The sequence below is a fragment of the Eutrigla gurnardus genome (assembly GCF_963514095.1).
Source record: "Eutrigla gurnardus genome assembly, chromosome: 17".
NCBI lineage: Eukaryota > Metazoa > Chordata > Actinopteri > Perciformes > Triglidae > Eutrigla > Eutrigla gurnardus.
Window position 1 is genome coordinate 8,648,817 of NC_139928.1, and position 15,559 is coordinate 8,664,375.

The 15,559-nt window shown below is 41.7% G+C and overlaps 1 protein-coding gene across 1 annotated transcript in view; it reads left to right on the forward strand.

The window, feature by feature from the left end:
• The window catches only part of csmd2 (CUB and Sushi multiple domains 2), a 230,847-nt gene that overhangs the window by 209,999 nt on the left and 5,289 nt on the right, over positions 1 to 15,559 (forward strand). The window contains exons 59-71 of the mRNA XM_084032112.1: positions 1,414 to 1,590; positions 3,768 to 3,947; positions 4,092 to 4,265; positions 4,467 to 4,640; positions 6,671 to 6,744; positions 7,195 to 7,306; positions 7,511 to 7,690; positions 9,091 to 9,156; positions 9,707 to 9,868; positions 10,835 to 10,947; positions 11,592 to 11,679; positions 14,108 to 14,240; positions 14,772 to 14,949. Of these exons, the coding sequence (XP_083888238.1) occupies positions 1,414 to 1,590; positions 3,768 to 3,947; positions 4,092 to 4,265; positions 4,467 to 4,640; positions 6,671 to 6,744; positions 7,195 to 7,306; positions 7,511 to 7,690; positions 9,091 to 9,156; positions 9,707 to 9,868; positions 10,835 to 10,947; positions 11,592 to 11,679; positions 14,108 to 14,240; positions 14,772 to 14,931 (1,793 nt within the window). The 3' untranslated portion in view covers positions 14,932 to 14,949. The remainder of the gene's footprint in view (positions 1 to 1,413; positions 1,591 to 3,767; positions 3,948 to 4,091; positions 4,266 to 4,466; positions 4,641 to 6,670; positions 6,745 to 7,194; positions 7,307 to 7,510; positions 7,691 to 9,090; positions 9,157 to 9,706; positions 9,869 to 10,834; positions 10,948 to 11,591; positions 11,680 to 14,107; positions 14,241 to 14,771; positions 14,950 to 15,559) is intronic.

Sequence of the window (15,559 nt, forward strand, 5' to 3'; positions counted from 1 at the left end):
ATAACAGGGAATGTTTTCTCTATTGATTGAACACCGCAAGAATTTACATTTTTGTCCTTAAGCAACATTGAATCCAGTCGGCTGCTGACACCTGAAAAACAGATTTTCAGAATGTGTAGCGGGTGTGTCTAATCGATCTGGATCTCCAGACCCTACATTATCCATTATTATTGCTGAGACTACAAGAGTAAAAAAGGGATAGGCTGTTAAGGATGACCTCAAGAACTGATCTTTTTTGGAAGTTATTATCAAATCAATTACTGTCAATAGTGCTTATGGTTTATTTGTGCCAAAAATATCCTTGCAGCTCTTCCAGACATTCACCATCTATTTAGTTGCCTGTCATGTCTCTTGTCTTTCCTTCTGCATTTGTTTTATAGCATTTACTTCATACGTAATAACATTATGTTTTAACCCACATGCTGTATACTGCATGATCATCCAGCAACACTAAAATATTAAAGCCATCTGTGCAGTTGCACTTCTGGTAATTTCTAACTGCAGTTATATTGTTTTTCCTGCTCTTTCCTTAGTCTCCATGAACACACATCCCCTTTTTCTTCCCTCATCGTCTTATACAATGTGTTACTTCCAGCAGCTTCATCGTGTCTGCCGGGCTGTTTTCACTTGTGCTCTTAACACCCACTACACACACGCACACACTCTCCCATCCCCTGTCGGTGTGTGGTATGCCCGCTAGCCGAGGTTGCCCACCTGTTCTCGGTTGGCACAGACTACAAGGGCCAGGCCACATCTGGTCATTACGGGAGGGCAAAGCCCACAGAGCTCTGAGAGGCCCGGGGCAAGCTGGAGACTGTAATGAACAGAACCATTGATGGCGGCCGGACAGACACCGAGGGACTCTGTGAGCAAAGGATGTGTCCATCAAAGCGGAGATACTTATGAAGTTGGAAACATGAGAAGATGGGGGTTGTTGTATGGTGGGCAGATGAAGAACAGAGAGAAACTGCGTGAGGAACGCATATCAGACACATTAAATAATATAAAAGGAAGAGATTAGAAGTATTTATTTTACATAATTAAAATAATACATATGAAAAACATTATAAAAGACAAAGGGTATTTTTAAGAAAGTAAACTTTCATGATAAGATATTTTAAAAGAGTTTTGTCGGTGCCTGATTGCCTTATAGTGATGGCTAACTAGAACTTCCATGTGAGTTTTACCAACTTTATTTACTGCTTCATGGTTGGGTACAAAAGTAAGTTTTAGGTATTTAGGTTGAAAGACAAAGTCTGCAATGATACTGTACCAACACTCCCAAAAAACCACTGTCTTTCTCCCTGATCTACTCACACACATAACTAGTGTAAATATTCTCCTCTGGTCACTCAGGATACAGGTCTGTGTATAAAATCATACCTAATCGATCTTTTTCTCTTGTGTTTTCAGTGATCTCCTGTGGAAACCCAGGAAGTCCACGCAATTCCCAGATCCTGATCCATGACGGGCTAACGTTTTCCAGATCTATAACTTACGCTTGCAGGGAGGGCTACTACTCCACTGGCCTGCTTACCCGACACTGCACTGTTAACGGGACCTGGACCGGCAACATGCCCGAGTGTTCTGGTAATGTACAGCTCTCACAGAGAAACAGCCTCAGTGTATCTAAGGAGCTTATCTTTTTATTGGAATTCATGCTGCAGTTAAAAACGCTTTTCTGTTCCCTTGGCTTATACACATTTCTGAGTTGTCTACCTGTTGGCCAGTACTTTACACGTTTAAATGGGTGAATAGTTCAGACACCCAGTAGAATACATATGAATGGATGTTGAATTGCTAATAGAATGTTAGATATTTAATGCTATGCAAGAAACGCAGCAAAACAGGCATTCTAATTGCTTGTAATACCAAGTATTTTTTTCTTTATTCGAATGACTTGTGAATCCTTGGTTCTATATGATGAAATTGCTCTGAGGCATGGTCCAAAAAAAAAAATGCCAGAGGTCTATCAGCTGACAGCTCTTTTATCACCTTGTCTCATACAAGATATACAGCCGCTGTATACAGCTAAGACACCGTGACAACAGGTCACTAAGCAAACCGGTTTCTTGTAAATGGCGAGGATTAACCCAAAGCAGCATCATTTGTGGATTTCAGAACTCGGCAATCCACAGAAGTGAACTTTAGTGAAAGGACGTGAATAGGACCGCTTTTGGTTGAATGTTTTTTTTTTCCTGCTCTGTTGTAACTGTATGCTTGTAGGCTTTATACGACGGCGTATTAGGGCCACTGTAGGAAAAAAAAAAAAAAAAAAAACGGAGCCGAGAGAGGTGGGTAATAAAAAGTAACAACTGGCATTTATGCTAGCTAACTTCCCATGAATGTTGCATTTATTTTTCGAATTAATCCATGCCAACATGTGAAAACACTTTGCTAAGGTCCTCGGGGTGATGGCTGTTGATGGTTATTGTTGGTTAATTTTATATGATATGGATATATTATATCTGATGGGTGGTTTATTGATCGGGTGGTTTGGCTAAACTAGAAAAAATGCCGGTTGTTAGCATCATACTAAACTAGCAAATTTGTGACTTAGTCTCTAGTTTTCTAGTTTTAAAGTCGCAAATTTGCCACATTAAACTTGCAAATTTGCGAATTTTTTACACAGAATATTGCCCACCTCTCTCAGCTCCTCTCGGCTATGTGCCTTTTTTCTTTTTTTTCTGCAGTGGCCCTAATGCACCGTCGTAGATTTACCTGACTGGCAACTAGAAGTAGGATTTTTTTGTACTCACCTTTCTCCATTTCAGCTGCAACTTACTTACCGTTACTTACATTTGCAAACATTTAAAACAATTAACACCTACGTATAATATCATGTACCAAGGCAATGGATTGTTGGCTGAGGACAATCTAGGAATATTGTTATGCAAGAGGAGAAATATTCTCACTGTAGCTCGGCCCTGTAGGTATTGTTACAGGGTGCACAATCTTAGATAGACGCTATGACTGCAGGCGACACTGTTAACAGCCATGTGGGAAATGTAAGTGCTTGCTCAGTCAAGGTGAGACTCTATGTCTCCAAAAGACTCCACACCCTGCCAGGAATTTCTTCCAGAATGGTGGTCATGTGCATTCAATAATTCCTTGTTGTCCCCTTGGCAACTTAGCGCAAGTTGTCCTTTTGTGCCCTGGATTTTCAATCTTAGACATTTACAGCAGGGCTGAGCTATGATGCTGCCGAGTCACACAGTGGAAGTCTCACTGTTGTTACTCAATCACACTGTTTTCCCAACAGGATGTAAAAGTATAATCAAGGAGAAATGCACTTCGCTTTGGAGCTTTAGAGCTTTAGAGAGCTACTGTCAAGGAATGCCCATCCCGAGATTTATTCTCTCTGCACCCGAAAAAAGCTCTAAACCGGAGATAATCAAAGTGTAAGGACACTTCCCTCAGATAATAAACATTAAGTCACACAGTCACTGATGATGATTGAAGAGTAAGTAGTATTCTCAAGCATACATACAGAATAAATCATCCAAAAGTGGCTGTATATAGTTTAATGAAGTGTCAATTACACATTAAGACAGACATTTTGCTTTTTAGATTGTGTTGCAGTTGTGAGGTGAACTGTGTGCTTTACTAGTACGAGTACAGTTATGTAAAACAAATGAAATCATCAAGTAACTAATTAACTTCCTCTACATCTCTGTCCTTGTGTTCCACTACGTCCGTCTTCTTTGTTGAATCTTACTTCCCGTTTGCATTTGTTCTGACTTCATAATCCTGTTTTGTTCCTGAAGAAATCAACTGTGGTGACCCCGGAGTGCCAGCCAACGGGGTGAGGCTGGGCAATGATTTCATCTACAACCACACAGTCAGTTACCAGTGTTCCCCCGGGTTCAACATGGATGCTGACCGGGCCTCCACTCTTATCTGCACCAAGGACCGAACCTGGAATGGCACCAAACCTCTCTGCAAAGGTGAAGTTGTGGAGAGTGATGTAACCCTTACCCAATCTGGGGGCCGTGCTTATTGAATGTTTGAGCAATGAATGTCACATATTCTGTTGTTGGGACCGAAATGCATCGTTTAACGTCTGGCAATGCCTCTTTGTCTCCTTGTAGCAATCGTATGCGGTCCACCACCTATCATCCCTAATGGACAGGTTGTCGGCACGGACTTTATCTGGGGCTCTAGCATCAGCTACGCCTGCAACCAAGGCTACCAGCTGTCCCTGCCCACTGTGCTAACATGCCAGGGCAACGGCAACTGGAGTGGAGAGAAACCCCAGTGCTTCCGTAAGTGGCACCATGCTGGAAAACCAAATTGCATTACATGTCCCCGGTGTCCTTATTTCACCTAAGTATGTACAATATGTGTGTCCCTTGTGTAACATTCAACCCCATGGAAGATATTTAATTAAAACCCAACATGGTGAGTGGGTCACCTTAACTTTCCCGTGTTTTTTCTCTGCCCTCCCTCCTTCTTCATCTTTGCAGCTGTGTTTTGTGGAGACCCGGGGATGCCAGCGCAGGGAAGAAGGGAGGATCGGGGCTTCACCTATCTCTCCTCGGTCTCCTTCTCCTGCTACCCTCCCCTCATCCTGGTGGGCTCTACCAGGAGATATTGTCAATATGATGGCACCTGGAGTGGCACACAACCCTCTTGCATAGGTAAGCTACTTGTTTGTTCCTCCATTTACGGTATAGTCTACCATACTGAATCTGTTTAGAATGCAGTACTTGATGTAATGACTTGGGCAACAGTGTGCATGGCCTGTGGTCTATTTCTATAACCCCAGCACAGAAAAGTGTCTGCTATAAATCTTTACTTTCATATTCCTCCCATTGACATGCTTGCATTATCCCCCCCTCATGTTTTCCCTTGTAGTCCCAATTGCATTTTGCTTCCTAGAAGCAATGAATGCAAAAGCCATTTGACCCAGCCAACAAGCTATATTGATTCTGTTCTTCTATTCTTATCCGTGTAACTAATTAAACCAACCCAGAGCACGTATTTCACCCATTTCAGAATAATCGTGGATGTAGACATAGTGTGGAGAAACGAGTCAAAACGAGCAAGCTGCAATTTGCATCATAAGATCAATTCCTCTCAAGCACAACACTGCACTCTTGACCCATGCATGAGTGCAAATTAATCTGCAATTTGCAAAACAACTTTTTTGTGCCCCTGTGTCATCAGAAATAGTGTTCACTGCTGTAATACAAATCATTTAAGCAATACATGCCCTTAAATAAGGAGTCATACCATTTGAGTAACACAATATGAATTTGGATGCTGTCTTAAAACGCATTTAAGAAAATCAGACTGTGGTCAGAAAACAAATTGGGAATAAAGACCAATGTATTGTTCCAGTCCCAGTCCATTTTGGTATTTGAAGGGCACACATGCCAACCCTTTGACCCAATTTGTTAGATTCAGTAATTCATTATAGGCAAAAGTCACCATTAATTCCACTAACTCTGCATCATTTATCAGCCGCATTGTTTAGCCACTGTTGAAAAACCACAATGCCTGGCATGTGGGAAAGGTTAAACTAAGATTTAGTGATATGAAATTAATTAGAAACAGAACCTGCATTGTACATCTATTACATGTAGTGTCTGCTGACGTTGCGTTACATTAATTCTTGCAGCACCTCAAGTACACAAGTTGCTATCAATTCACTGGAAAGACTGGCCTCTTGTGGCTTTTTGTTGGCCTTCTAGATTTGACAATGACTGGCACTAAAACTGATAGAAACCTTATGTGAATGACACCTTCTATTAATTCAATTTTGTCACTGATCACAAGATTCCTTGCTTGTCGTCACCCACTGTTGGCTGCAAAGAACGAATGACCCCTCTTTTAAGACTTCTAAGAGAGTGTTATAAATTTATGAGTTGAGTATATAAAGAAACACATTCCTGCAGAGTGTTAACTGATTAACAGGGTGTGTAGACTGATGAGGCCTGACAGTTTGGCCTGGACACGCTTGTAAAGGAGATTTTTAATCACAATGAGGCGTTTCCTGGTTGAATACATTTTAAATTAATAAAAAAAGTTTCCCAATTTTATGAGCTGCTTGTGTGTGCGCATGTTTGTGTGCTCACATCTGTGAACTGTAAATGTGTGCGTGGTTGTCAGCATAAAGCAATGCGTAGCCTACACTAAGTATTTCACACCAGATATGTGAAAAATGTCATTTCCAATCATCTCTGAAAGCTTTATGCTGGGAAACGAAACAAGATTTTTGAAGACATTTCAACTCTCAACCTAGACACTTCTTCAGTTCTAACTGACTACTCACTACTGACTCCTGGTCCCACCCAGCCCTCAGGTGAAACTTGACTCGTTAGCACTCTGGAGGGGGGTTCAAGTGGGTCCTGAGCCATCAAGTGAGCTATTCACATGGGTGTGGGTGGGTGTTGGATCGGTCACCCGAGAGTCACTGACCCATCCTGCCACCATGCGAGGGTCTCACGAGTCCGAGTGTCTGGGGACTGATCTGAGGACTGTATTGTATGTGGCTGACCTCTGGTGAGAGAGGGTCGTCCCAGATAGACAAAAATGGCTTCTTTAACCCCAGTTTTTTTCCCTCATACAATGTCTCTAAGGTGATATATCTATTTGCCGTGGGTGGCGTATACTTTAAAATAACAGCAGTTATCACAGAATTGCTCAGTGTGCGTTTGTGTTTCAGATCCCACTCACACTACTTGCGGGGACCCTGGCTCTCCTCTCTTTGGAAATCAGAACAACAGTCAAGGTTACCAGGTATGAACATGTTGTCACACAGGAAATTCCATTCATGTATTGAACTAATGGATCTTTACAACCTTTCATTACAGCCTGGAAGTTTGTTTTTGATCCATGTACCTCAATGTATATTTCTTCCAAAATTGACTGAAATGGTGAACTGAATATACTGAATAATAGCTTCAGCTCCTAGTGTGTAAGCAGGATGTCGTTTGCTGTGTTGTTCTGAAGCAGCATGCTAATAAATCAATTATGTACAGTGCAACAGCATTAAACTAAGTTGAAATATGAATTGTGATATTAAATAACATATATGTATCACCTTTTTGATTCAACAAAACCCCCATCAATATATTTGAAAATTGAGTTGAATTGAATTTCCTCTTCTTTGTGCAATACCTGCTTGCTGTTTTGTACAATATGTGTGCTCGTGGTCCTTCTCACATGGTTGTGTGTGTCCTCTTACAGATCAGCAAAACTGTGTTCTTCAGCTGCAGAAAGGGCTACTTACTTCAGGGCTCTATTTCTCGCTCCTGTCTGCCCAACCTCACTTGGAGTGGTTTTCAACCTGAGTGCATTGGTAAGGACACACTCTGGTCATATTATCAAAAAAGAAACATGTGTTTTGGAAACTTACCAGCGTCTCATTCTCTTCCTCTTCCATGTATCTGTTGCTCCTTTGATCCCTCTCCCTGTTTATCTCCTCATCCCAACGTTAGCTGTTTACCTGTTTCTCACTCTCTTCTTTGGTCTTTTTAAAGTCTCTCGCCCTCTCTTTGCCCAGCGCACCACTGTAGCCAACCAGAGCTGCCAGCCCAGTCTGATGTGAGAGCCATTGAACTGCCGTCCCTTGGCTACACGCTGATATATACATGTCAACCTGGCTTCTACTTGGCCGGAGGATCAGAGCATAGGACCTGCCGGTCCGATGGGAGCTGGACAGGGAAACCGCCTCTCTGTGCAGGTATAAACATGGTTACAATGCATCCATATAGACACATAAAGACATACTCAATATTAAATATGCACACACATGCACCCTTTTTATTTGTAATGCTGCTTAATTTCTTCAATACTACTTACAAGACTAGAGGGAACGCTATCACATAGGTCATCTGGCCTTGCACAAACACGCACATGGATACTTTCACCAAACCTCATGAGACTACAGATGTGTTCACATGGCCACCCACGTGGGGCCGCAGTCCCTCCTGAAGCCACTGGGGTCTGTACTGATGCAGGATTGGTTCCTCAGGTTGGGAAATTGGGGATGCAGCTAATGTTGATGAATAGATGTGTTGTCACTTGCTTTTTTTTCCCAGATACATGCCAAGTTTAGGATGGCCCATCCATCACCCACTTGTACTCCATGGAATTACACACACACACACACACACACACACACACACACACACACACACACACACACACACACACACACACACACACACACACACACACACGCGCTTTGAAACATTAACAAGGGTGCAGAACCTGATTAGGCCAATGCATCCCATTGATTAGGTTAGAAGAAGTGCCTCTTGTAAATGGTGAGGCAGTGTTAACAAGGTCTAACAGACAAATAGACTGCCATTAAGCCACCCACAAACATCGGCCTAAATACATATAGGGGAAAAAAATAGGGTCATCTGCACACAATTATCGAGGGTAGACGGATGCTAATAGCTTAAAGACAAAGACGGACTAGAGGGTGAAATCCTTGTGATGGAGTTTATGCCAAACCGTTACTGAAATATAAAGGGGTGATGGGTTTTTTTTAAGACCATGCCATTAAGAGTGAAGAAAAGAGAACTGGCCGGAGCACATTCAGGATATTAACAGCGCCTGTGGGCCAATGATCGAAGGGAAGCTCAAAAGACTGGCAGCTCATAAAGCAAGGCTGCAGGAGTGTGTTTGTCCGTGTGTTTGTTTCTCTCTGTATCCAAAGTGATGTTTGTGACATAAACCACAGTCAGTATACCTGTCATTGTTTGTAGTTGCATGTAAGCCTGTTTGCCTGTGTGGGCGTACGTTTACTACTTTGGTATAGTCCTGTGGCCCCGTGTGAGCTGTAAGGCATTATTAAAGTGTGAAACTGTGTCTCTGCCTGAGCAAAATCCCTGAAGGGACAACCGGGATGCTCTTGGAGGCACGAGTCACGTTCTGTCTCAGGCACACCTCACTCTGCCTTCGTCGATGAAGTAGACAGGGAGCGCTGATAGTGACATCCTCCTACTACAATTATCTTCAGGCTGTTTTCTAGCAAGAATTATCTCTCTTACTTCCACTTCCTGCGCCGCATACTGTACCCGTTAAACTTGGGAACTATTTCTTAAGTTAAATCTGTTTTGTTTTGATTTTCAGCTGATAATCGCCCAAGTGATAAGATTGCAGTGGGAACAGTGCAAGAGCCACCCTCCAAATTACCAGGTAAGACAGCTCCTTAGAATAGAATAGAATAGAATTTAGTAAATAGTAAATAGGGACATACAGTTTAACATAATACAAAGAATGCAACTCATGTGCTGTACAGATAGTTTATAGCTATTGCTGATGTCCAACTCTTGTCCCTAGTTGGGCTTGTACATGAACAACAACATAATCAGCACACCATGATATAAATGATCAACATGCTAAAACTATATTACACAGTAATAACAATCATATATAATCAGCAAAATATGATCTAAAAACTACTACACAGTACACTAATCCATAACAAAAAATATGTAATGTATAACCTGTATGTGTAACCTAACAAGTTAAATATCAGGAATAGTTAGAGCTTTGTTTTTCTTTTAGCCAACATTTAACCATTGTTGTAGTTAACCTGGCTAGATGTAAAAATGCTTTAAATGACATTTGTTTCAAATATCGTCTGTCTTTCTTCTCATAATGAATTGTACTAACCAGTGAAGTCACTTTGCATATGGAACTGCGTTAAGGAACCGCCCCTATCACCATCCTTTTCCTCTTTCAGTCCCTGGCAGTGTTTTTGCTAAGAACTCTCTCTGGAGGGGGTCCTATGAGTACCTGGGGAAGAAGCAGCCAGCTATGCTCAGCATCACTGCCTATGAACCCTTTAGCAACAGGGTTAATGGGACACTCATCGATCACAGCGGAGTGGAACTCAAACTGGCTGGTTTGTACAACACATTCTCACAGATATGCTTACTGTGTGGGGTTTTATCCAAACAGAGGGATACATGATGACGACGAGCAAGAAAACAGTTTGGTCTTCACACAGAGTAGATCATTGCTGCTGTTACTGAACAGCAAATATGTTATTTTCCCCCCCCTTGGCAAAATCACCATGCAGCTGTGATCATTACGACACAAATTTGCATCTGAATTGGCTTGGACCCTTCACTCCTATTTACCTGGGCACCATCAATCTTTAGCAAAATGTCGTAAAAAAAAAAATATTTTCTACAGCGACAAATTGCCACACTGTCCATTGAAAGTTATTTAGCTGATTCAGACTTCCAGATTATTGTTGTTTGAACAGCATATTACAATATAATACATTACATTGCATCATTGTGGAACTATTTTTTAATTAATACAACAATATAGCCAAAGCTATATCGTATTCCTCTGTGCCATGGAGATGGCCAGTTAACGGCACTGTTGCCCTGGGTAACACGTTGCTTCATTCAGTGAATACATACATTTGTTGAATACCTTTTCTATACAGTTTTGGTGACTAAGCATCACATATTCATCTTCTGGAACATGAAAGGTTCATTTTTGTTAAAACAAAAATGAAATCAAATCTTTATTTGTCTTCTGTAATATTCTCCCAGGCAAAGTGCTAATGAAGTCAGCAAACATGAGGAAGCCACAATGTAAAATCCGATGTTTGCTCAAATATTTGTTTCTTATATACACTGATGTGCAAATCTAGTTTTTGCTGCTGAAGTTCTAGTTGTGTTTGAGACTTCCTGTCATAAAAAATAAAGAAGGGCTGCGCAAGCGACACAGAGGAAAGGGTCAACACAACATGATGGGGTCATTTTTTAATTCTTGGATTTGTGTAGATACATCATGTAATCCTTCTCGGTTGGTCTGAGTTCTGTAACTAACCTTTAATCTGTTTTTCTTGCAGGTACATATAAGAAGGAGGAAGCTCAGCTGCTGCTACAGGTCCACCAGATCAGAGGCCCCGTGGAGATCTTCGTCAACAAGTTCAAAATAGACAACTGGGCCCTCGACGGCCATGTAAGTACAAGTCCAGGGTCAGGTCCAATACAGCACCTTTCGTTGTAACTGCAAAGATGTCACATCACACACGCGCACACACACACACATTTTTTTGTGAAATATTCACCAGCACACGCACACACTAACCTTGTCACTCTGGGGAGATGGAGGGCCCACCAAGAGTTTTCTCTTTAATTAAAATGTCAGTTAAATCATTGCCTGGTAATCAGGACTCGACAGACCCCTCCACTCCCCTCTCCCGCATTATCCCCCCAACTCCAAGCACCTCTAATGCACACCCACTCCAGATATAATTAAAAAAGCAGGTCACAGTAAACGTGTGTGCGCGCGCCACTGTTCTGGTTTTTATGTGCATGTTTCACAAGCCTCATAGCACTTGAGTGTTTACGTACGAGCAAGTGGAGTGTTCCTCTTGTCCAACATGCATGGGTGTGAGCCCGCCGCCGAGCGCGTTTCTGTTTGTGCTCTTGAGCAGAAAAACGTCATATTAAATGTCAGCCATAAGAGCGCCTCTCAGCTCTTTTTGACATGATATTTCATTTTCTGCGTGCACCGGCTGCTGACACTTTGATGAGCCTCTCCTTTGTAAAGCCTAGATGTGACATATAAAGTGTCTGTCTTCCATCCCTCTCCCTCCCTAGGTGTCCTACATCTCTTCATCCAACTCCTTTGTGTACCTGGGATTTGTCAGAGGAAAAGGCTTTGGCCAATTTGGTCTCCAGAGACTGGGTGAGTGAGCTGTCCACTTGGTTATAGAAACCACTGTGACCAAGCTGTCTCCTGGGGGAAGACTATGTCTCTGTTTTTTTCTTTTCCTTTTTTCCTGTCTGGACCTCAATCACATAAATCTTTCACTTACAATATTGTCCTGCTTCTTTAAGCTAAGCTGCGAGTGCTTTCACAGTATGCCATTTGCCATGTTGGATTTATCATTTATCTCCTTTTACAAATGTGAAAACACATTTTGGAGCATCTGGCTGTGAACCCGGCATAAAGAGGCCAACACAGTTCAAAAAACATGATGAATAGTCGTAGTGGTTACTTACCATATCAAATAATCACTCATCTTGCCCTTTTAATACAGTAAATACAATCCATTCTCTGTTGTGTGTCATCCTTTGGTCCTCTCAGCGACATCAGCTTTGCTGTCTTAGGTATAGAACATGTTTTTCAGAAGGCTGCTGCTTTTCAAATACAGTGCATCACGTTTGTGCTAGAATTCCAACCATATGAACCTTATCACTACAATTTGTATTCAGCAAAATCCTTGCAACCTGACTCCATGGATCTGTATAGTTGCTGCAGTCGAGAAGTTGTGTGTGTGTGTGTGTGTGTGTCTGTGTAAGAGAAGAGAGATATACTGTGTGTGCAATCACTCTTGTGGCTGAACTAAATAGGGCACACGTGGAAAAGAAACATATGATTTACGACATGTATAGCATATGAAAGGTGATACCTCCCTACTGTATGTGCATTTTAAAAAGATGATGGTATTTTTTTCAACGCTTCGTGTTGAAAAAAGGATGGGGATTTTGCTTCTTCTTAGATTATTGCTGCCAGCCACTGTTACAATCCAGTTAAAAACAGCATGTTTGAATGTAGAAAGCATAATTGTTTATCTATGAGCTACAAATCAGCAAAGAATGCTATGATGTACCGATATATAGAGGTTCATATAATTTCTTCTCCATCTTTATCATCAATTTCAAGTTTTTCTAGGAAACCCCAAACGCTGGACTTAATCTCACTCCTGGGTGGTCACACAAGATTGTTAGTGATCTGATCTGCATTAGATTAAATATATATACTCTTGTGCTCTCCCAGTAGAAACCTCCGTCAGCTGTGATTAATTAAAAAACATTTATTTATCATGTAGCCTTGACAGCCTTTGCCTCTCACTCAGTGCCGGTGGGCCACTGTGTTCAGGTTGGGATGGATGGATATACATGAAGACTGCTATGTTTGTGTGAGACCGAACTAAAGTGACATTGAAAAATTAAGCCACAATCCTCAACATTCCGATTTTTGGCAAGCAGATGAAGCTCATGCTGCTACTTTTCCTGTTTTCGTTTAGCTAAAGCTGGTCAGGGTGGAAGATTCAAGGACTTTAACAGCTTTTAATCCCAGATTGGAGTCTCTTCCATGCTGTCTGCGAGGCAGACTCCAGAGCAGAAGTGTAGGTATAAAAATAGATCCGACATGGAATTGCCCAATTTGGAATTGGTGAAAACACAGAGTGTGTGTATACTACGTGCAGTGAAAGTTGTGTGAACACAGTGAAAGTGGATGTGAAAATCTGTTATAATGAGAGAGGTGCTTGAACAGCAGGTGCGCCCCCCCAACCCTCCGCCACAACACACTGATTGAGCAAACAGTTCTTTATTAGTACAGAAGGCTGAGGCTGGTGCCAAGGCGTTCATGTGTATGTGTGTGTTTAAGTGTGCATGAAGGTTCGGTGGGTTAGACGTCTTGGAAACAATACTGCTCAATTTGCGGAGGTTTTTCCTGTTGTGTGTTTTTTTTTTTTTTAACTTGGTGGTGTAACTGAGTGTGCAGTCTGCTTGCGTGAGAGTGTTTGTGCACTTGGTTGCGTGCTCGCTCTCGTGCAGCAGGGGGTTGATTGGCAAACACTACAGACTCCACTAATTGAATTCCTTCTTATTAGTCACTCGTCCCATATTAGAGTTCCTTTGGCATTCTGTGGCAAACAGGTGGGCTGTCACTCCTCCACCGTTGCTGTTGCAGACACACTCACCGCCATAAATTAGAGAACAAATCTGAAATTGCTTAATAGCTGCCGGCATTTTGATGTCAGTAATTAAGAGTCATTGTTGGGATAATGGAATGTGACATTCCCAAGGGGGGGGAAATGAAAATAAAGCATAGTAATAGACTTTAAAAAGTCACTTGTCTGCTATGTCTATTATGTATACGTGGAGCCTTCCTGGCAGCCCTACGCAGCCTTTACAATTCATTTTATCTCACCGTTCGGCTGTTTCTTTTTATTTGCCTTAAAGTTTTATCGCAGGTTTTTTGGCGGAAAGTGGAGGATCCTTTAATCGTGTTGTTTATTGGATTTAATTATAATGCCCACTGCAAAAGTTGTATTAAGTGATTCTAAAGCAAGAGCTCTATGTCTTTTCTCTCCTTCCTCCAGAGAGTTTAGATCCCGGCAGAGACAACCCAGGCTACAATTTTGCGTCAAACAGCAGTTCAGTGGCGGCAGCCATCCTAGTGCCTTTTATAGCCATGATCATTGCAGGATTCGCTCTGTACCTCTACAAACACAGGTAAGCTTCATTCACTTGATGTATTTCACAATTCCACTCATCAGCAAGCAGCACTTTGCTCCTTATATTTACAAGGTTTGAGCTTTAGTCATGGTTTAATTCACCTCTGCAGTGTTAGTTGTTGCCAGATAAGAATCTTTGCTGGATGAAACATTTGCATTTACCCTTCAAAATGCATTAACTTGATGTGGATTTTTTTTATCCACTTATGCATTGCTTGACCTCAACATCTGTGATATTTAGTGAAAAATCCCCTCCCTGCCTCGATAACGAAGTGGTTCAAAACAGTTCAGCCAAATCCACATCAGTGTTGAAACAATTAGTTGATTAAACAAATCATTTTGCTATGATAAGATATAACGACTCGACTACACAATTCACTTATTAATAGAAATGTCTCTATAGATCAATCACAACTAGACGAATCACGAGTCGCAGCTCGAATCCATATTATAACGAACATCTCTGTTCTAAACGTCATATACTCTATTCACCCCTAATGTTAACTGATCTCACGTTTTCATATTTCAGAAGAAGACCCAAAGTCCCCTTCAATGGTTACGTGGGCCATGAGAACACTAATGGGCGAGCTACGTTCGAGAACCCTATGTATGACCGCAACATCCAACCCACCGACATCATGGCCAATGAGACAGAGTTCACAGTCAGCACAGTGTGCACAGCCGTATAGCAACTGCTTCCTCCGGAGGTAAGAGTCAAACCTCGTCTGGCTTCATGATAAAGTGAGGAATTAGAGCACCAGGCGTACTTGGATGCACACGTCTCTGAAAGTAGATGAAGTTATCAGCTCATGGCTAGCTGGAGTTAATCACAGATCCAAGGCATCAAAACTGCTGAAGCAACAAGACACAGATTGTCAGCATCCCGTTGCAAACTAAACCTTTTCCACCGTCCCTCTAGAATCTGCTCAGGATAGAAAATTGGATTTTTTTTTTCTTCCTGCTGCATTTCCTTTGATCTGTATCTCTCACATTAATGAATTTTGTTTGGTTTGTTTATGCTTCATTGAAAAAAGATCAAATATGTATTTATTTTAATTTCAACAGTGATGAAAATATTACATTAATCCTTTTATCTTCTCTCTTCTCTTCTTTTGTTTATTCCCCTTTTACCATCTTCCTTCTCTGTGCATCTTTTCGTTTAATCTCGCTCTCCTCCTCCTCACCCTTCTCCTATCACCATCTCTCGTCTTGTTGTTTTGCCACACACCCATCACCCCCGTACATCCATGCATTCATCCAGGATTCAGTTAAGGGAGGAGAAGTGCACTACATCTGCCAACAGAGGACATCTATAGT